This window comes from Pseudopodoces humilis, chromosome 1 (genome assembly GCF_049639895.1).
Source record: "Pseudopodoces humilis isolate 2021_Gansu_Grassland_sample_001 chromosome 1, ASM4963989v1, whole genome shotgun sequence".
Classification (NCBI taxonomy): domain Eukaryota; kingdom Metazoa; phylum Chordata; class Aves; order Passeriformes; family Paridae; genus Pseudopodoces; species Pseudopodoces humilis.
In genome coordinates this window covers 115476461-115500053 of record NC_142200.1, presented here as the reverse complement: position 1 = coordinate 115500053, position 23593 = coordinate 115476461, and the positions used below count along the sequence as shown (strand labels likewise).

Below are 23593 nucleotides of genomic sequence, written 5' to 3'. Positions count from 1 at the left end.
CTTTCTCTCTCTTAGCAACTGTTCTGCCTTAAGGCTTATTTTGTGGAGGTTAATACAGAGAAACATAGAGATGGATACAAGTGAAAATCTTGGTTCATTGAGACTAAGAGAAACTTAGAATATATTTCCCCCATTAAAATGGAAATATGAGATGTTTATTTGCAGATCACTGGGTGCTGCTATGTGATGAAAGGCTGGTGTACTTTGCTGTGCAAACCTACAGCTCCTGGCTGCCTGGCTCTAGATCTGAAATTAGGAGCTATCAGCAGTGATCAGGGACTACTGCAGTGAGAACCAACACAGCTCTCAGGCTACACAGTGATTTTAATTTAAAAATTCATTCCAGTGATGAAGGATCTAATTTCTCTTGTATAGTTTTTATCTTCTCCTTAATGACCCTAAACTGTTCACTGCAACACACATTAGTAGTCATATGATAACGACTTCTACGTTGAAACTTATAATCCATTTATATCAGAAAGCTGCATGTGCTCCAGTTCAGGATATTTTCTATTAATATTTCTTTTCAGTTGAGTCAGAAAAAAAAATCTTGGCCTCAGACATATTCCTTAATGATCCTAGCTAAAGACAATCCAGAGTGTCTTTTAGTTAACTCCAGCATTTCTCACTACACATTCTCCTTCTCTACTATCAGCACAGCATTGCTTACTCTCCTCACTAGAAAAAGCCAAGTATGGTTTGGCCCTGAATGAGGTTTAAATGATGCTTAAACATCAAAAAAAAAGTGATTATGTGAGAGTAGATAGGCTTTTCTACCTTCACATTTCCCCTAGGAATACTTGAAGTCCCTAAATTTGATGTGTAATCATAGCTGAGAGAAGCTCAGCCTTTGTCTCATATTTTTCTCTTTTAGCATCATCGCTGCTATTGCTTTCAGATGTTCAGGGATGCTATAAGAGGCACTCTCTATCCACACCTCTTTATTCTCCCTGACACTGTAGTGCAGAATAAACCAGAAACGTCTGGCCTTTTTTTTAACTGGAAAAGGAAATGTTCCTCTTATTTTAAAAACAAGTGCTATAGTTAATTAATGCATTGGAAAATGCATCTAATTCTAAGTTTTTGAAGTACCAGAGAGTGTTTTGGTATATTAAGTGTCTGGCATAAAAGGAAAATCTAAGTAGTAGTATAGAATGAAGCTGCAAGTCATAGGGAGTATTGTACATACTCAATGCAGAGAAAGCACCAAGTCAGGGGAAGGACTAATTTTCTGGATGTCTAATAAATGAAATAATGTGGTTTACATCCAGTTAAAAAGTATGTCATCTACGGAGGTTTAAATGCTTTTTTAGTCTTCTGCTGACATTTGAGCACTTCCCAGATATAAGTAAATGAAACTCAATACAGATTCTTACAGCAATTTTCAAAGTAGCCTAATGGAGCTAGATATCCAATTCCTATTGACTTTTCCAATGGGACTGGATTACTTAAGAGCTCTTTTTCCCTTTGAAAGGCCTTCCTCTTAATTATGCTAATTGGAACTTTAAAATGTTTTCAAAGGCAGAGAGCTGTACCTAGACAATGCTAATTCTGAACTAGGAAGATTCATAATGCTAAATTCTAGGAAGCTCTCTCTGACTACAAGGTATATTTATTTTTTTCTTCTTCCCTGAGGGCAGAAATTAATTACTCAGGCTTGCCAGAGAATCTGCTGAGAGCTGTTACCTACAGGAACTGAAAAGGAAAAGGCATTATCCAGTGATGCTACCTCATGACTATTTCCATTGGCTGACGAAAGTATTTACACACAACTGTATCTTGCTTCTACCCTGAAACTGGGAAAAAAAAAAAAATGCAGTGCTATCAACAAATATGAGAAGTATAGTTGATCTGGAAGATAATGCAGCATTTTATATACTCTGGCTGAAACACCACTTTATATAATTTTTTCAGAAGTTCCTGATTAGGATAATCTCTGCCAGCCAAAATAGAAATGAGAAGCTGTAAACATGGTCTTATCTACAAGTCAGAGGAATATATGTTTTGGGTTTTCCCTTTCAGACATACATTTTCTCTTCCATGTCTAAATCTCTAAATAAATTCACTTCATAGCTTTTCTTTACATTGTGGGCATTATTTTAGCAATTGTTAAGAATTGTTAATCATTGCTAACTGCTGCTGTTTTAGCTCAGTGATAAGCCATATATCCTACAGAGGGGATGATTTGTCTGACTTTCTGTTATACCACAGTAGACACTGAACAGTTAACTCATCTCAAATACTGGTATCTTGGCCAGAGGTGTGTGCTAGAAATTGTAAAATGATTATATTGTTATTTTGGTAGTATAATTTTTGTGGAACTATTGTAGAGGCTTCTACTGGTTGACACAATGTAGACACTTATTTTTGAACCTTGCTTTTACTAGCAGTATGAATCCTTTAGGAACAATGATGTTTCAGTCGGGTTGGATGAAAACCCTGAACATAAAGTGAGTTGTAAAGGAGAAACCAATACACATCTATCTCGCAGTTAAAGAATGCAGTCATCCATCCACCTTTCCTGGATAGCGCTGGAAATGCATGAAAAGTAAGAAAAATGGAAATACACAGGCTGTGTATTACACACTGTGAATCTTTTAGAGCCACTCTGAGGCAGGAGATTTTCTCCTAAAAGGCATATCAGTTACAGGTCGTAAAAATATCTTATTTGTTTCAGTTTTTCAACTGAACGAATCTTGAGCTGATCTTGGACTTTATGATTGTATTACTTAACATCAGGTTTAAATAGACCCTTTTTTTTAACTTTGTCTCTTCTCTGCCAGAGATTTTCTTACATTTTCATTCTATCTTTAATGTTTATGATTACATTCCTTACTATAGAAATATAGGAATTAAATCTGCCATACAAAGGACCATGCTGCTGTTGGGGAAATGTAGCATAATCTCAGAAAAACAACAGTGGGCAGAGGACTGGTATTGACTCAGCTAGGCTTCTTCCCCCCCCCCTCCATTTTCCTCTATTTTCATTTTTAATAATTGGGAGCCACAAATAAAATATTGTATTTGATTAATACTATCAATCCAGGTAAAACCAAAGAGTTTTCATATGCTTTCTTGTCTGCTGGCAAGGTAAAACATCCTACTCAGCACTGCCATTTTATGACAATGCAGACTGCTTTAATTTATGCTTTTGACCAAATTCCCTGTCCTGCACCAGAGGGATCAGCAGGGTCATGGCCAGACATTGTTCTGCCATTACCCAGCCCTTCTGACTGAGCTTCCTCTCTGGTGGACAGCAGGCCAGAAAGCACGGAGCTGAGCATGGGAGCAACCATGATTCAGCTGGTCTACTCTCGCTGCTAAATTCCCAATGACTCTTTCCCCAACTCAACTGGAAGTGCTGGGACAGATAGTTTAAATCTACCTCCTGCTTTTGCAGACATACTATGCAATGAGATTTCCCCCAGTTCATATTTGGATTCATTGAAATGGATGCTGACTGAAGTGGAGAGGAGATGATTCAGTCTGTCAGGTCCCAGCTTACAAAAGGGGAACCCCCAAATAATTTTTCTAAAAATAAAACTCTCAGGATTATTTTCTTTTGGCAGCTCTCCCTGTATACTCATGTAAGATTTCCAATCTCCCAAGCAAGATGTTTAACAGGCAAAACTGGGAACTCAAATAGATTTTTATCCTTCTTTTTTCCCCAGTCTTGATTTTTGTGAAGCATTGTGTTTATGTAATTAATTCAGGTTGTGTTCTCCAGCTGCATCTTTTTTTCCTGCCTTGTTGCTCTGGAGTTGTTTTGTTGTTTTTTTCAAATATCTGAGGCAGTAGCTAATTCTGCTTTCTCTGGCACACATGGACTTGTTTATCAAAATGAAAGGAAAAATTGAATGAACAATTTAGAAAATACTTACTGAAGCGTGTTTTGAAAAGTTATGTTTAGTTCTTTGAATCTTTTCTACTGCAAAAAGAAACACGTGAAAAGCTCTGAATATGTAATTACTATTATAATGATTTAGTCTTAGAATGTCAAGAAGCTTTCTAAGCATTAATTAATTGAAAGAATAAAATGATGTTGCATTGTTGCTGCCATGTTATTAGGTGAAGATTTTTTTCTTTTCAGTGACTTAATGGATTTTATAAATTATCTAATTAGACCTGTAATATGCAATTCAAAACCACTTGGTTTCAATGCAGAAATGCAATTCTTATCATAAAAATTGTACATAAAAATAAATATCCCAGAGACACAATACTTAATGTGCTGCATAAATTCCCACAGCTTAATGGTCTTTCTATTCTTGGAATTGTGTGAAGAATATAATGTCTTTTAGGTAGATCTGTGGGGGTTCCTAGAACTGTTTTTTTAGTCTAATGTATAGTTTTCATGGTAATGTCAGTATTACTTAAAAATTAATCTTTTTATGCTTTGTTTTTTCAGGTTGGCTTCATGAGCTAGGAAAACGAATTGAATCTCCTTATTATGAGAATAATACACTAGGAGGTCCATCAGTCAGAAGTGCCTATATAGCTGCCCTGTATTTCACTCTCAGCAGCCTCACCAGTGTTGGCTTTGGAAATGTTTCGGCCAATACCGATGCTGAAAAGATCTTCTCCATTTGCACAATGCTGATTGGGGGTAGGTACAATTAAGTGTCATTTAAAACATCTCCAAGGAGTAAGAAAAAGTCAAATAAAAGCTGAAATTTTGCTAAGTTTCTTAAAAGAAACCCCAAACAAACGCAGCAGAAGGCTGATTTAAATTTAATTTAAAATGGCAAAAGAAGGAAACAACTCTGTTTGTTTTGCACTAGATAAACTCTCTTAGGCAGACATATTTCTAACCTTTTGCACACTTATGGTGATGAAAGACAAGTGTCACCCACTGAAATGCAAATTCACATTATTAACAGTGGGAGTGGCCCAGCCGTGTGCTGGGGATTTCAGTCACTTGTGGCAGACACTTTTCCCAGACAGCCAGGTCTGATGTGCACATCAGCCGCAGTTCCATCCCTGCAGCAGTCCTGGGAATGCTGATGAGGGGAGGAGGCCAGCCCACAGGACAAAGTGTCTGTGAGCTGGTGTGTATCCTTCTCTGAAGGACCAGACCAGAGAGAAAGAGAGACAGGACAGAGCCAGGAGACTGTTCAGTGAACTTTAGCATAAAAATAATAAAAAAAACCATTTCAATTATCATTGATAAAAATTTAATTCAGATCTGAATCAGAATGCAATTTTTTTGTCATATTTGGAGCTCTTAGTAGCATTTATGCTGATTACCTAGGTGTACTGTCAGAGTAAGCCACATGCTCATTCATGGTCCCATTCCTTCTGCTGAGGCACCTGAGTACAAGCAGCTGAGATTTGTAAGCCAAGACCTTTAAAGAAAGCACCAGAAGCTTTATGTTCATCTTCCACAAAAAATCAGCTGTGTTATTTCACAATATATACATAATAGAGCTCAAAGATGCCACACTGGACATGAAGGATTAAAACAAGTCACTTCTAGAGTACTCTGTCCTCCCTTTTTCTTTCTGCTGGCTTAGTTGTTCTAGAAAAACTAGTAGGTATTTCTCCAGGGCTAGTCAGCAAAGCCCTGGGTGTCAGCTTTGCAGGATAGATTCTCCTGGGCAACAATAAATTGGAAATTTGACACTTGAAAGCCAGGGAACATGATGGATTACCTGTAAAGTATATATTTGCATCATTAAGTGGTTAAAAAAATTGTTCAGTAAATTATTTTCATTTTTCTCAGTCTTGAAAATGAGTGGTAATAATATAACGAATCATCCAAGAATGATATAATTTTGTTTTTGACAATGTCACAAAACCACAAGCAGGTCATAAATTTCTTTTGGTGGTTGCATAAAACTATAGTTTTAAAGTACACTGTGGTCACTGTTCTTTGGGGCTTTCACTACATAAAATCTGCTGGAATGAAGGAAGGAGTTTTCATTTCTAGCAAGAAATCAAAAGATCTCCTGTGTAAGGCAGTGACGAATATTTAATTCACTTTAATATGGCAGAGCTTTCATAAATATAATAGAATATAGAAGTATCCTATACATTTGTTTAGTCCATTTATAACAATTTCACTTTTATTTCTTGTAATATGCTTGTACATTGAATAAATTGTGAAGGACTAGTCAGCTGAGTGGAGTAAGAGGGGACTGGCGACTGAAAGGCGAAGTTGCTCATAGGCAAGCAGGTAGGAGAATGGATTTATATCTGTGAGAGCCCAGTGAACAAGATATGTCCAGGTAAAAAAAGCAGTGAAGGCTGATCTGAAGGTATTTTCTTGAGGAATTATATTTTAGGTACTACTGAGGAAAATCGAGGAAACTTGAAGGAGTTAGAATGATACTGTGAAGATTGGTGAGCATGCCTTAGAAAACTCATTTAGGAATAAAGTGATAATTTCCATGATTAGGGACATAGCTCTTCATTTCTTAAGACCTGTTTTAGTGTATCATTTTGGCTAATATTTAATTTTAAAATTTCCCTAATGGAAAGTGATATTCTGAGAAAAATTGGTATAAGTTTTTCAGACTTTTTGACCAATCCATTAGTTAATGAAATTTCAGGTGTAATGGATGGGATTTTAGTTTATCAGTAGTTTTTCTGTATCTCTTTAATGCATGACACTACAAACTGAAGAAAATGAAGTAAATTTACTTAAACCTTGAAAAAGTTGAAGACAGAAAAAAAAACTTAACAAATAAATAGCATATGGAATATCTTTTTAATATTTACTGGCCTCTTTGCATAAATGTGAAATTTATGCAAATAATGTGAAATTTAAATTTTTTACAAGTCATATTCTGAAGATAAAAAATCTTGTTCAATATAATATGTCTTCTTAAAGTTGGGAAGAAAATTTACTTATTAAAATGTAACCAGAATCCCTAGGATACCCAGGATCTGTAAAATATTAATCAGATCTGCCCTCCAGCAGGTGATCATACCAAGTTCTGTCTTGTACTCTCCATGTTCCTTCAGCAAATAATGTCTATTTTTGTATTTAAGAGATTGAAAGCCCACTCTCCAGTCCTATCTGGGATCAGATGTGTTCCTCTGTTCCCCAAGCAACTAAAATGTGATTTAAAGTATCTATTAAAATAAAGGCCACTTTGTGAAATACAGTTCCTAGAAGTTTTGAACCTGTGCTACTTGAGTTTAGACAGAGGCGTAACAGGTTTCTTACAGAAAGTAGGGTAAGTGTATGATTATTTGATAGCGAATTCTAATGCCTGTCACAGCCAAGAATAGCTTGTCATGATGAGAAGCAGTTGCCTTCCAATGTATATAGGCAAAGACAGATTCTACCTGAATAATAAAATTCTAGATGATATTTGTGCCTATAATAACATCACTGAGATCTCTCCACTGTCCACTCCTAACCTTGGAGTCTAATGAGGGACTTACCTCACATGTGAGTCTTACACTTGCAGTCATACAGTACCTAATGCTTTATCCCTCTCCCCCTGTTTAAACTGATTACTGCATCCTTTAAGAGGTTACACTATTTCTGTAACCTATTTATCTGTGTCTGCCTGAATTGTTTCAGACCTAGCTGCCATATTTCTAATATAATATCCTGTGTCTTGGATTACACCAGTCCCTCACATTTTGTTGCTCTAGCTTCTGACATTAATGACTTAGCAATTCTCTGCACTATCATGAACACCTCGTTGAAATAGCTGATTATTTTTAGAAATAAATTTCCAGTTAGGCTTACTATTCTTACTACATCCATAATCCTTTTCTTTTTGCTATTTCTATACTGCAGTTCTTTATCTGGTTTTTTTCCACTCCCTTCACATAAAGGACATAGATATTGTTACTAGCTTCTTTGTGTTTTTCTCAGCCTCTAGAAGTTTTCTAACTCTCCAAACTACAGAATTTTCTATCTCTTTCTACCAGATAAAAATGGTATCCTTTTCTCCTCCTTTCCCCTTGTCTCTTCTCACTCACACTGGACTTCTGTAAAGTGACATACCAGGTCAACAACTCGTTTGTCTTGCTTATAAACCAATTCCTTTGTCACTCTGAGAAGTCCTTCTGCTTTCTTTCAAGCACTATAAAGACAGATGTCCCTTTAGAGAAATAATAAAGATTTTAGTAATATTTTAATAAAGAATTTGTAGATGTGTACATTCTATACATCAGACCAATACCACATGACAGACAATTTAGCTGGAATTTTTACAACTCAAATAAGCAAATGCATTTCTGCACAGACAAACCCAGATGACCTCTGTGTGTAAATATTTCTTTAATTTTCCTTCTGGTCTTTTTATTCCCAAGACAATAACTAATTGCAGACAAACTCCAGGATGTCAGAACAATTTTAACCATATTTGACCCTGTCAAGCAACGTAAGAAATCAGATTGTCTCTTTGAATGTTTCTTTTAACCTGAATTTCTGCTTTAAAATGTTTTTTTCCTGGATTTTTTAAAAATTTATCCCCCAGAATACGATACATTTTTAAATGTTATTTACAGCCTCATTCCTCACACATGGTCTCCATTAGTAATTGTTTTTATTTGTATGAGTTTTCTGAAATCTGTTACATGTTGTGTAGCTTCCAATTGACCATTTGAGTCTAGTTTTCATACTGATTATTAGTATCTCATTATTTTCTGAGCATACCTGCCTACATGTGTTCCTTTCTGTGCTTTTTACAAAGGCCTGTAGTGACAGGACAAGTAGGAATGGTTCAAACCAAAAGAGAATAAGTTTGGATTAGATATGGGGCGAAATTCTTTACTATGAGGGTGGTGAGGCACAGGAAGATGTTGCTAAGGGAAGTTGTGGATGCCCCATCCCTGGAAGTGTTAAAGGTCAGGTTGGAAGAGGCTTTGATCAACCTGGTCTAGTGAAAGGCATCCTTGCCCATGGCAGGCTGGTTGGAACTAGATGATCTTTAAGGTTCCTCCCAAACCATTCTATAATTCTATGATTCCATGTTCTGTTTTCCTTTTCTCTTAGACAATGGACTTAACTTGATTTGATTCTTTTGTTAGGTATCCTGAAAAGATAGAGTAAGTAGTTGTTCCAGCGACTTGTAGAGTCTCAAACACCAGAAATGAATAATTATATTAATATCTCCGTATTAATATGCCATTACTCAAGGAGTCTTATATTCAAAAGCTTTCTTATATCTCTAAACCTGGAAAGTTTCTCTCTGAAGATGCTGTATTTTTTCTGTGTTAAGTTTTATTGATGAACAAATCACTTCAGATTGTATGTAATTTCTATACTTCCTAGCTCTGATGCACGCCTTGGTGTTTGGCAATGTGACTGCCATAATTCAGAGGATGTACTCCAGATGGTCCCTTTATCACACAAGAACCAAGGATTTGAAGGACTTTATACGGGTCCATCACCTGCCACAGCAGCTAAAGCAAAGGATGCTTGAATATTTCCAAACCACATGGTCTGTCAATAATGGAATTGATTCCAACGAGGTAACAAAATGAAGGGGGATTTGTGTTTGATTGTTTTGACTATGAACTATGACTATGAGTCAAGGAGGGGGGTAAATTTTCTTTTGTGATGCTGTGTTTGGTGTGAAGTTGCATACCAAAGAAAACCATGTGTAAAAGTAAACTTGGATTATCCCAGGAAGAGGGTACATAATTGAAAAAGCAGGTTTAAAACATCAAATAATGTAGTAAAATTCAGTTGTTCATGATTCTCAAATGCTGAATAAACATTCATCAGAAACCTTTTAGGTGATGCCAGCAGAAACAATATCATGAATATTTCTGTCTTTCACTAAGTAAAATATCTACATGAGGATTTTAGGTCCTTTTTAAAGTAGGGACTATGATGTTCTTCCCTTCCTCCTTCATCTTATTTATTGCAATAATGTAAACAAATGATTTAGCCTGAATTTTTATGTTATTTATATCACTACATTTTTAAATATTGCAGAGTGTAACTTGAGAGTGAAGTCAAAAGACAGATATCTAGTGGTGTCTGTGCTTGATTGTTTTAAATTACTTATCCTGGTTATGTGTTACTGTACTGCAGGAGAAATAATGGCTTCTCCCTGCTGGAGTGTTATTTGAATGGAGCACTCCCTTCAGGTTTCTTGTTATCTGTGTTATAAAACTCAGTGGTCTCTGAAGATAATAAGCAGAAATAAGTGGAAATAAGAAGAAAGATTTGGGGTTTGGAACATTCTTTTCCTGATAAATTCTTTTTGTGCTGTGCACAGCACAAAGAATGGGATTTTCAACAGCATCTTAGCAACAGAAGGAGCTTAGTAAGATTTCCAAAGGTAAAAAAAAATTACTTAGATGTCAAGGCTTTCCTAGATGTGGTTAATGATCACCTTCAGCTTTTGTACCTTCTGTACCTTTAGTCACACTGAAAGTGAGTGACTGCTGCAGTGAAACTGCAGCTCCTGGAGAGACCATCAGTCTTTCATTATTTCCCTCCTGTGGATAAAACACCTTGTCTGAGCCCACCTGGTCAAGCATTGGCTGATTGCTTTGTTCAGACAAACATCCCCTCAAACTGCAAACAAACATATATTTGTGGGCTTGCAGCTTGAAAGTGAGACCTCATTGTTTTTAAGTTTCCATAGGTTCTTCCATTGAACGTACACCCTGTCCCTGTTCCTTTCCCACCCCTCCTTCAGTGGCCAGTTACATTATTAAAAATGAAAATAACAACAAGAACAAAAACACATTCAAGGCAGGTTTTTCTAGTTATTCCTCTTCCAGTGGTTTTACTACAGAAGAAGTAATATTGCATATTGATGTATCTTACAGAATTCTCTGTTTTCATTGTGTATGTCACTGTATACAATGGTATACCTGAGCAGCCTACTGTGTTCTACCACAGAGAAGAACTTGGACAAAGTTAAATTGTTCATTAGAGGGAATTTGTATAGTGTTGTTGACCTTTCTTTCCTGGTTTGTTTTTTTTTTTGGGGGGGGGGGGTGGGATGGGGGGATTTTTTGTTTGGTTTTTCCTGGAATTTATCGGTGTTAAAATTTCTTAAAATACCACATCTCATCAAGGGGATAAGAAAAATCAAAGGGAAATATTTGCAATAGTGTGACATGTGCAGCACCACTAAATCACTAAACCACTTCTGCAAAAGTGGAAGCAAATAATTTTACAATTTTTCTCTTTTTCATCATTTTTTTTCCTTCTTATGGACAGCTTTTAAAAGACTTCCCAGATGAGCTGCGTTCAGATATCACCATGCACTTGAACAAGGAGATTTTGCAGCTCTCCCTTTTCGAGTGTGCCAGTCGTGGTTGCCTCAGGTCTCTGTCTCTGCACATCAAAACCTCCTTCTGTGCTCCTGGGGAATACCTCCTCCGGCAGGGAGATGCCCTGCAAGCGATCTACTTTGTGTGCTCAGGTTCCATGGAAGTCCTGAAGGACAGCACTGTGCTGGCAATCCTTGGTACGTTCACAATCATAGACTCTAAGAGGAAGAATGATCCCCCAGTGTAGGCCAACCTTCACTACTAACTGGTGGCTTAGAGTGTCCTAATTGTCTGATGAGAATTTGTTTCATTTTAACCTGTAATACCTATTTTAGGTACCCTCCCATTTTTTTATTTTTTAGTTTAAACTTCCTTATATTTTAACCTAAGGAGCTTTCAATTGCCATATTGCTGGCTGTGCAATATTTCACTTCTGGTTTCCTTATATTTATTCTCCCTTCTTTTCATGTATAGAGGTACTTTCAAGTTTTGACAAAAATTGCTGCTTTCTGCTATATTTGGTGATGGTATTGACAGCTCAAAGAACATGGGTCATCTGTTCCTAAATCTTTCATGATAATTAGTGGTTGGGCAGTGCTCCCACTAATGCTCCCAAATGAAAGAAAGCAATATGAGCCTACTTTGGTTTCTTTGGCACTTGCCTACAAACCCCTGTTGCAGAAAGTCCATGTGGTGAAAACCAGGTATTTTTGGCTCTGCTCCCCCAAGCTACTTCATGGTAACTGATGCTGTCTGCAGTCATCTGAGTACTAGAACTGAGAAAGGCCAGAAATTCTGCTCTAATAAATTTTTTGTTGTTTGCATGATTACTGTTTCTGACCTCATTGAGGTTTAACCATCTCTGCCTATAAATTTCTGGGATTTGCCTCAATCTAAGGCCTACTAAAGAAATTATCTTAATCTAAAAGATGAATAGGTCTGTCTCAGCTAATGTTTATGAAGTTTTTTGGCAAAATAAAATATAAACTTTTACTCTAAAAGTAGAGAATTTATTTATTATGATTTTAATTTCTCCTTAGACTTAAATGTTTTCTTCTTTCTAATAACTTTTAATATTCTTATAAAACTGAGTTAAAAAGAACATTTCCCTTTTTGCTTTCCTTCCTCTTTCATGGGATTACACTAGACTGTTGAGAATAGAAGCTTCTGGTCTTCTGTAATTGAATTTCCTTTATTTTACTAGAAAACATTTGATTGGTCTTTTTTCAGAATATAAATGTGATACAGGTCTTACTTTTTTCAGAACCCTTTAATTCTATTAGATTGATAGTCCACATCACTCCATCACTTGTTTGTTTCTAGGAAGTTTAAGAATCTCTTGATTTCATTGGATCACATAGATCAAAGATAAAAACATATGACTTATAATAAAACATAACCTACAAGCCAGCAAATGTTCAAGAGGTACTTCCATTTGAACTATGTTCTCATTAATGGTTCTATCTTCAAGCAGTTCTTAAAATGTTAATTAAAGCATCATTGTGCAATGGTGACAATCAAAACAGTAAGAAAGAGATTCATGGATTCTGGGATGACAGTTAATGAAATCATAGTACAAAAAACATAAACATAACATGATGAAATAATGCTTTGTTACAGTGAATGGGAGCTTCATCGTTTAAACCTAATTAACACCAGCAGAAAGTGAATGCATCAAACATGTAGGTCCCTATGAGAAATTGTGTTACTGATGTCATGTAAAAATCCAAGACAACAATTTTTTCCCTGACAATGCTGAGTTGCTTGCAGTTCCCAGAATATTTTATAATTCTGTCCTGATTCTAATTCTAGTGGATTAGCTTTTGTTTACTGAACCATTCTCACTAACAAGCAGTGCAGCAACAACTCAGTGAAATGCTCTCATTAAATACAACTTTTCTTCCTCTAGAGACTATTACTTTATCTCTAATAATATATTTTATGTGAAAATATGTTTGAATATGAGTTATGTACTGTTTGAGCACATATCTTTAATTTGTTAAAAATATTAGTAGTAAGTTATTTTTAAAATATCCATAATGAGAACATTTATAACTTTGCATGTCCCTAATTTATTGAAAAACAGATGTGTCTGTGAGAAACATGTATATATAAGCTTGTTATCCAATTAAAAAAAAAAAAAACTACTAAGAATAGCTGAAATTATTCTGTTATGTAACAAATGTTTACATTAAAGGTAGAATCATTTAATCACTTCATTAATTCTGCATGAAACTTCAGGTTACTACCTACAGCCTTTGCTGCATGATTTTCATTTAAAAAAAGACATATATTAGCACTACCAGATCAATTGTAGTGTCTTTAAGTATGAAATTACTTCAAAATTATAACTACAATCAAAAATCTAACATTTTTTTTCAAAATGGTTATGCAGTATTGATACTAATACTGTTCATATATCTAAAAAGTCTCTAATTAAAATGTTTAACCATCAGTTTTAGTATAAAAAATATTCTTTCTCTTGTCCACATTAACAGCCAGCAATAAGCTAACACTGTCAGCCCTTTGCTTAATATAATGGAAGAAATCTAAGGAATTGTTGATATTCACTGTAAAAATTGAAAGTGTATTCTTGCTTAGCTTTATGCTATATTTTATTATGCACCAATAAATTAGTAAATAATAAGTAGCAATACATGTCGTGATGAGCAATGACAGACGTTATTGTTACCTATCAAATTTCTCTTTCCCAGATTGACCTAAGCTCGTACCAGTTCTCATTTATACTGAGATTTTTAAGAGACCCCAAGGTAGCATTAATGTATGTATATTCCTAGCAAGTGATAATCCCTCTCTACCCTGAGTTTATGAGAAGTACTTTTGAGAAAGTTGTTCAAGCTCCACGTAAATAAGAAAAAAATTATTTCAAGGTACTAAAAAGTTAAAAAAGTTACAGTGTAAAACTATCCCATTTAAGAACGTTCAGGAACAGTTGACTGCTTAGTTTAAATTACCCTGCAAGCTGGCAATTTCCTGTGCAATATACAGTTGGAATCACATGCTGAGTGGATTTTCCAATGTGACAGTCTTAATTTATTATTTATTAATCACAGAATAATGTAAGATTGAAGGGACCTTCAGACCTTCAGAAGCTACCCAACTTAAACCTGCTTAGAAGAGGGAAAATTTATCTCAGATTCCTCAGGGCTATGTCCAGGCAAGTTTTGAACATCTCCAAGGATGCTCACAATTCCACAACCTCTTTGGGCAGGCTGTTCCACTGTTGCTTGACATTCATTTCCTGATTTATAAGAATTTCATCTGTTATACCCTATGTCCAGTATATCTGTACACTCTGAAGAGAAGATTGACTCTGTTTTCTCTACAATTTTCTGCTGGGCTGTTGAAGACAGTAATAATATCCTTCCTTTGCTCTCTCTTTGTAAGATAGAGCAATGCCCCATTTCTTCAGCCTTTTCTCATAAATTGTATTCTTTAGTCCCTGATTCTTAGTAGCCTCTTTTGGACTCATTCTAATTTTTCAATATTCTTTCTTGTACTGGGAAGCCCAAAACTGGGCACAGTGCTCCAGATGAAGCATGACAAACATAGAGGGAAAGAGTAATTTCCTGGCTTGCTGTTTCCACTCTTGCTAATGCTGCACAGGTGGTCCTCGAACTTCTTTGCTGCAAGGACACATTGTTGGCTCATGCTCAGCTTGTCCACAGTGACCCCCAGGGCCTTTCCTGCAGAGCTGCTGTCCAGCTGGTCAGTTCCCAGTCCATACTGCTGTAGGGAGGGTTCTCATCCCAGGTACAGGACTTGGCATTTGGTTTTGTTGAACTTCATGGTACTCCTAACAGCTGTTTTGTCTTTCATTGAGGTCCCCCTAAATAGCAGCTTTGTCCTTTGGTGTTGCCCGTGACTTCCTGAGAATACACTCCATCACACTGTCCAGGTCTTTAACGAAGACCATCAGACAACTTTTGGGCAAAACCTCTGGTTCAATGACTCCACTTTGGAATCTCTACCTCAGATCAGATGTTATGGAAGTTTTTAATAATAAAATTTTTGTGCTCAATATATGGTCAACTGAAGCTTTTCATAAGACTGTTGTTCTAAGGCAGTCTTGCCCATAAATGAAAAAAAAAACCAGTGTAAGAATTATTTCTTAAGACATTTTTTCTTCTCAACAGAAATGTTAAAATGCTACCTTAACACCTGCATGTTTTAAGACTTGCACATAAATGCCTGGCAACAGCTTTTTTGAAAAATAATTGCACCTGCTATGAGTTACTAGTTTAAATCTTCTTTATACATATTTACTTTATTGCTCCCTTAAATTAGCCAGTTACCTGTCTGGAAATTAGTTTTTGCACCTCCAATTAATTGTGTATAAGTTTGCACCTGCAAAAAAAAGGAAAAAATTAGTGATCCTTCAGCATGTTATTAATTAAACAAGGCATTACTAACAATGGGATTTCAGGTTCAGGAGCAGCAATTATATTAAACAGGTTTATGATTCAAGAAATAAGTAAAGAATTTATGGTTTGAAGATAATTATTTTTGTATTCCCTTTTAGGTAAAGGAGATTTAATTGGAGCAAACCTATCCATTAGGGATCAAGTTATTAAAACAAACGCAGATGTTAAAGCTCTAACATACTGTGACCTGCAATGTATTATACTCAAAGGTCTCTTTGAAGTCCTCGACCTTTACCCAGAGTATGCTCACAAGTTTGTTGAAGACATCCAGCATGATCTCACTTACAATCTAAGAGAAGGCCATGAAAGTGATGTAAGTATCTTTAAAGGTCTCTGCAGTTATAATCTTTCAATGGTTTCTCATACCTTGGTCATTCCTTTTAATTTTGTCACAATAAAGAAATAATAGGCAAATTATGTTAAAGGAACCGCTGATTCCATTTGTTTGATAATTCAGATATTACCTACATGATTTTTTATCAGTTGGTAAGATCACAAACATTGAACAATCTCTCTGCTTCTCATTTTCCATAACAAACATCATCCATGAGAGAAAATTTTTTATTTTTTAATATTTTTTGTTCATATCTAAAAATAATTCATAGTTATATAAACTGTGTCCAAATAAAGGTTTTTAGGCATACCTTTTCTAGAAGCTCATGGGCCAGCCTAATGAACATTTATTTCATACATTTTTTATCATTTTTAGTTAAGAATGTCTGTCATCACACACATTGAAAATAAAAAACAGTTGTTTCTCATACACTGCAATTAAAATGTGTTTTTCCACTTAAATTAATACTTCATTTTGGAAAAAAAAAAAAAAAGAAACAAACAAAAACCCAAACAAAAACAAAACAAGAAGAAATTCCAGATAAAGCACTCCTGAAAGTCTTCAGTACAGACCCACCAAAGTACTTTCACTGACATTATATAGAAAATATGTATATTCCCATTTTAATAGTGAAAATCTTTTATGACATCTCTCTTTTTCTGACTTTATCATGTGAATGCTCAAAGACAGTTATAGCCAAACTTTCAAGTTGGTGTTTTAACAGTTCAGGTGTTTGTCTTTGTTTTGTGTTTCTCCTGACACAGAGAGAAGTAACATTGGAAAAACATGAATTTTCACTAAGATACTCTCAAGACAGGGGACAAATATAATGCCAAAGAAGAGTGCACCAAAGTACTTTTCAGTGCAAAACCCCAATGAGTTTGATTATGGGCTGATTTTCTACATAGCTTCCTATTAGGTGTACTTTGGTGCCAGTATTTCCACAGCAACACCCTATTAAACCATTGCAGCAGAAATGAGTCCATGTATAAGTGCGTACTTCTGGAGAGGAAAATAACCAGGATATCTCATTTGTTTGTCTCTTGAAATGTCTCCAAACTCCCTGCTGCTGAAAACAGCAGCTGAGAGTACACAGCTGTTCTGAGAGCCTGGTGATTAGTTTGTATAACACATTTCCCCTGGTTTGAGTTGAAAAGGAGTAAAACTCCATGTAAATATAGAGTTTGAAGATTATTGCATTCCCCACTACAGTTTTGTCATGGAACCTGGGTCACCACAATGTGTTGCTTCATGCTTTTCTGTGTGGTGACAAATCTGGGGATCACCCTCTCGGCTGCATTCAGTTTTATAAATTCAGGGATAACTCTTCCCAGTCAATGTCAGCTGGGTGATGTACAGACTCTGCTGAGAGCAAGCCTACAGCAGCCTTGAAGGTGAGTGTTTCTCAGGCTCTTGGAGGAGAATGGCATTTAAAGTAATGTGGGACACATCCAAGTAACTTTTCTGCTTTAAAAAGAAAATATTTTGAGCATTTTTGAATGTGTGCTGTATTTTCATGGTATAATCTATTACCTTAAAATTGAAGGAAAAAATATCCTGACATGAAATAGTGTCCAGTGTCACACACAGATAAACAGAATACAAGACAGATTATGAGTGTCACTTTTGCCTACATCCTCTGCTGAACTATGCCCTCCACTACTCTTTCTCTTGCAGTAGAGCATCTCATTTACTTTCCAATAATTTTTCTTATTAATAAAGATAAACAGCATAATAAGGCAGCCAAAAATTGTACCACCACAAAAACAGGGTTTGACAAATAAGGATAGATACTTGTCAGTAGCAAGTGTGCCTGGTCAACCACCCAATTTGCTTCAGGAGGAAATTTCTTGCAAACAGAAATAATTGGAGTTATCTGATGGTTACTCTCAGAGACAAGAAGGAAGTTTTCAGATGTACGGTTTGTGGGTTTGTTAATATGACTTCTTGCTTCTTTTTGTTGTTGTTTGTTGTTGTTTTTTTTAAATACAGCGCTTGGGAATGGTGTCATGGGAGAGTTTGTCAGCTAGGCCACTGTATCTGGATTCCCTCTCCCTAATATAGGGAGATTTTACTTTAGAGGTATCTGTGACTTCTGCAGCTTTATGGAATTTTTGGATTTACAGAACTTTTCCATAGTTAAACAGTAGATCTATTCATTAGAATAAGTCTGTTTCTCTCTCTGTTTTTCATGGATGTTTTAAATGACTGTAAATCTGTACCTGAATGTGAATTTAATACTTCTTAAAATGAATCACCAGCAGTATTTAGGGTCATGTAAACTCGGTGAAAGCGTGACCTGAGGAGACCTGAGGAGTCACGTGAACTGCAGGGTGAAATAACATGAATTTACCCACTGTGACTTCTGAAGTGTCTTTCAGTCTTGGCCTAAAATGCTATTGCATTTTCAGCCAAAGTCCACAAAATCTACCGTAGGTTGAAGATTCATTAAAACTTTAAGCCAGCATTAAAAAGCTGGGAATTAATAAGAATTTAGTCCTGGTGGTTCATTATCCCATTTCTCCCTTTGTTGTGCTGATTAAAGTTGAATCAGAGATTTGAACTGAATTAGAGGCATGTGGACAAAAAGGGATCAGAAGTCACCTGTAGTGTCCTTCTCCTGAAGTGTCAAAATTGGATACTTTGCACTGGATTACATACACAAACACAAAAAAAACCCCAAACATTTTAAATTTGTTTTCTTGGTTCATTTGCAAGTCTAAGAGGATATATAATGATGTGCTTCATCTGCACCAAACTCCAAGTAAGGTATAACTGCAGAAAAGGCTCAAGGACTTCCATAGTTGTGTCTCTTTTCAGTAAAACCAGGAGATGTAACCAGGCTTCCCAGCAGACAAGTTTCTAACAAGTAGAAACTGTAGGTGCCTGGTTATAGACTGATTGAAAGCATTGTTAAGCAATACTGGAGGAAAAGCCCAGATTTTAAGTACAGTAGCAGACAATTATTTCAGACTCTAATGAGTAAAAGTTAGAGAAACAGACACAAAATCAGAGAGAGTTTGAAGGTTTCCTTGTGATAAGTCGTAAGCCAGGAATTGCTAAGTGATTTCTTATTAAAACCATTAATGTGTGTTCAGCCACACTGGCAGTGCTACTTTGCCATCTATGTATACATTTTCACCACAGCAAGATATAAACTTTATAAAAAGCTTTTTGTTGATTTTGCATATTCTGCTCCTTGCTTTCTTTGCTCCCTTTTGATCAATAAACCAATAACTGTGTTTGTAAGAGTATTCAGATATTTAAAGACAGTTAGAAAATACTAATTTTTCTGGTAGTTGGAGTTGTGACATTAAAACAATTCAGCCATTTCAACCAATTTTTTTAGGTCTGTGACTATGTTGTCATAGTAAGGAAATAGTTTGCTGAGTGACAGATTTTGACATGTACCTCACCCTACCTGTATAATTTTTCACTATGAATTACAAATTGCATATGTATTAGGCAGTGAGAGTGCCCCATATCTGATTTAATGAAACTAAGCACTCAGAAGAAGGGTCTTAAAACATACATGGATGCATCTATACACATACATTAATATAAAAGAAACTGAAATAAATCCACCAGCCCTGGAAAAATGTGTTATTTGATGCATTTAGAGAGTTGCAGCAGCTGTTCATAACTCTGAATTATCCTATGAAGGACTCAGAATAAGTAAATGTTTGGACAATATCTTTGTAGGCTTTGTGAGAGGTTATTGTTTCTGATTATTTCTCTTGTCCACGCAGAAGAATTTACAGTGTAGAGAACATTATTCAGATTTTTAATAACAAACAAAGCAAAACAAACAAACAAAAAACAAAACAAACCATAGAAACCAGCCAAAAATCAAACCAAAGGCTGGTTAGAGTCACACTGAGAACAAGAAGCCTCCTTGACACCTATACTGTCCCTTGAGCTATAATTAAGTCCCAAAGGAAGACAAGGCACATGCAGGCACAATCTTTGTCTCACTAAAGCTCTATCAATGTGAGTCATTTTCAAAAAGAAGAGGTTATGTTCCCAAAGAGTCAAAACTTGTTCTTTGTAGATAGGACTTGCAACTAAAAAGAATCTACTTTTCCTTTTGTGGACTTAAAAGTAGTGTTCTCGTGCCTACAAAAGCTTTCCTTCCCTCTCCCCAAGAGGCTGTTCTCTAAAATGAAATTACTCAGTTTGTGAAACACAAAGATTTATTCCATCAGTGCATCACAGTGTAAATGAAACATAATGACAAGGTTTCATGAAAATGTGGTAGATTCCCTCTCCATTTGGGAACATGGAGTTTTACTGCACCTTAGCCAGGCGACTTGCTAATAAAATAAATAAATAGACAAATACATTTTAAAAGGTAATCTAACAACCAAGAAGCAATAAAACCAAAGGGTCTCCCCCATCTTCCTTCTGAAAGGCGTTGTCTGACAATTTGGGGATTAATTCTTGTCCTTTGACGAAGCTGGTGTTTAGAATTTGTTAAATATAAGTGACTGAGTTGTGAGGAATTTTTACCATAATAAAGCTCAGGTTGTGATTAGCAATATCTAAGAAATCACAAGGGATGCTCCTCATTTTCTATTGGAGAATCCGACAACAGACCAAATCAATTGCTTGTAAAGGTGAAAGTAGCTCTAAACTCTGGAGCATGCAATAGAGGGCACAGCTTGGGAAAGAAAATGTCTACAAATTCTAGTCTAAAATATAGAGAGTTTTCTGGTTTGTTCCAGCTAAGCCTTAAGTATTTTAAAAGCATATAAGTAATTCTTCTTCATGTAACTTTAACTGCTTATTTGAAGACTTTTATCTTTCTTTGTTCTGCTGGTATTGCTCTTGCAGTCAGAATATGAACAGAAAAAAATATTTTGAATGTAAGCACAAAATTCAGATTAAATCCTGCCTTGCCACTGTTTGGTTTTCAGCTAGCAGATTACATATTTGACATGAATTCTTTCATGTCTATTTATGCTTTTTCTAGATTGAGATTTCTACTGTAAGTCATCTGAATTTATGAATGTTGCTTTCCAATATAGCAGTAACACTTTCTATTACATATTTGATTATCTATTATGAATCAGCAAAGATAGTGTAACATTTCTGATTTTTTAATGCATTTATTATCTGCATAATAAATAGTATTTCACATTAAAAAAGAAAATAACTTTTGCTACTTCATAAATATTAAGGAAAAAACAATAAGTGTGGGTTTGTTTTTTTTTTAAAGTTGCTTTTAATCTTGGCAAGTTTTGTAATATAAGGAAACTTGATAGAAATTTCAGTCACGTAATTACTTATTAATTATTATTTAACTTCCAAAGGAAAAAAAAAATCTTATTTCATGGGTATTACCTATGTGCTTATAATAAAAGTCATGCATTGAAAAAAGTAACTACTAAATCAGATCTTACTACACTGCCATGCTTAAGTCACTATTCCTCTACTCCAGCCTGGATCACAGTTCATCCTGCACACTGTAGGACAATCACAGGTTGCAAAATATTTTTAATAATAAGTAATTTTCATAGAACATTTTCCAAATAATTCCAACAAACTCTTTAATAGAGGAGATGGTTTCGTCACGCCACCCAGCAGCTGTGTAAAATGAAGTGGTTTACCTTAAAAAGTCAATCAGTCCTACTTTAACAGTAAAGCTGAATAACTTTGAGTAAAACTTGTAATTTTGAAATATGCTTACAGCATATTAAGCACCCATCTCTGTCAGTAGCTTGTCTAGTGGAGGATCATGAATCATTATTGCAGGTGTAACTCACTGGTATTCATTGCCAGCAAGTATAAAGCTTGCAGAATAAGAGACCAAACAATGGCAGATTTTGTGTCTCTATACAAGAATTATTACAACAGTAGAATAAATCACCTAAAAAATGGAAGTCTGGTACTTTACCCTTATGATTATTCATAAAAAAACCCAACAACTAAAATAATTTTAAAACTGTGAACCAACTGTTTATGATCTTTTTCTCTACTCCATGTGCATGTGGTTCCTTTTGTTCTAATTGTTCTGGTAGTAGCCCTAAGTGACTGATGGCTAAGTGACTGATGACAGAAGTCACTGCTTCTGCCCTAAAAACACCATATATTAATTTTTCCTTTATACCTCTTGATATGAAGCCGAGTTATAAACTTCTCAGCCTCTCAGTGATTATAGTGTAGGAATGAAGGTTCTTCTCATACTGTCAAAAACTAAGCTAATTTTAAAACTGGTAACATGTAATTAACTTAGATTCTTGATATGTTCATTGGAGTAGGTCTCTTACCTGCCTCTGTGCATGGACTACTCTCCAATTAGGGTTGCTGTCAAATATAACTCAGGGCTCTCACATTTTACAAGCTACTCAGATTTTTCATTTATACTTATAGAACTATCTGAAATATGTTTTTTTATTCGTCCCTCTCTCTCTCTCTCTCTTCCTCCTCACAAAATACGTTACTCTATTGCTGACACTGGCACAATGTCATTTACACAGCTCAGCCTCTGTATTCCTATGGAACAAGTCATGCACTCGCAAACACAAACAAAATCAGAGCAGTTAATTCACCTGTTTTACACTTCATATTTGATATTAAATGGATGAGATGTATTTTGGGAATAAGCCCTTTCCAACAGATCTCTGCAAGTTATTTCACATGTCTCCTACCCGTATTTATGACAGTAAGCATGTTTTGGTGGATCTTTGATTATTAAATTGGATACTAGCTTCAAACAAGGAAACCTGCTGCCACAGCCTCCTGCCTGTGCAGGGTTACAGTCAGTGCCTCCTCCAGACCCACAGCCTGACAATTAACTGCTTCACTTGCTGTGGGAGCAAGGCTAACCTGGAGCTATAGTGTAGGCCAGGTCTGACTCCTTTTTTTGTAGTCTAGTAGCTCATAAAGCTTGTTTAGCAGCAGTTACTGCTGAGCCTGATGCGTGCTGCCCCTGAGCCATCTCCTCCCCCCAGTTCCCCTCAAGATAATCACCTCACTATCATGTTTCTAATATATTCTTCAATATGGTACACTGCTGAGAAATAATGCAGCAAGAAAACATGTAATTCAAATAAGATAGACTGATTGGCCTTTTTATTTTCTTTCCTAGTATCTTTACCCAAAGAATCTTTTTTCATTAATAATCTGTTTCATTTCTGTAGCCTTCAGTTATTCTAATATTTTTGAAAATAATATCACAGACACCTACACTGTCTGGTTTTGTCTCTAGAAATTTAGTCTTCTTTTGTGGTTTTATGATTTGTGATAATTTTCCAGTTAGAAGATTCATCGCAACACAACTTATTTGAGAAATTATGTAATTTTTTCCATTAATTTTTTTTTTATTTGTTTTCGTACTTTTATAAATCTTTCTCATTTTTCACCTAAAACAAGTGGACAATTCACTGTAAGGGTGAATCACAAAAGATATGGAAAAGGACAAAGGGGAGGAGAGGAAATGGACCTATTTATATTACATTAGTCTGGGACTATGTTAGGTATACGTGACCCATCCCCAAATTCTGACTCTTTTACTTTTGTGAATGGATTAAGAAACAGGAATTATGAGCTTTACATTATTTATTAGAAGATTTTCACAAGTAGACCTTATCACTTTCTTGACAAATATTAA

General features: G+C 35.6%; 1 protein-coding gene across 2 annotated transcripts in view; it reads left to right on the top strand.

Moving 5' to 3' along the window:
• Positions 1–23593, top strand: part of KCNH8 (potassium voltage-gated channel subfamily H member 8) — a 174351-nt gene that overhangs the window by 125130 nt on the left and 25628 nt on the right. For both annotated transcript variants that reach the window (XM_005518938.2, XM_088055796.1), the window contains 4 exons: positions 4409–4606; positions 9239–9438; positions 11150–11399; positions 15746–15960. In XM_005518938.2, coding sequence (XP_005518995.2) covers positions 4409–4606; positions 9239–9438; positions 11150–11399; positions 15746–15960 — 863 coding nt within the window. The remainder of the gene's footprint in view (positions 1–4408; positions 4607–9238; positions 9439–11149; positions 11400–15745; positions 15961–23593) is intronic.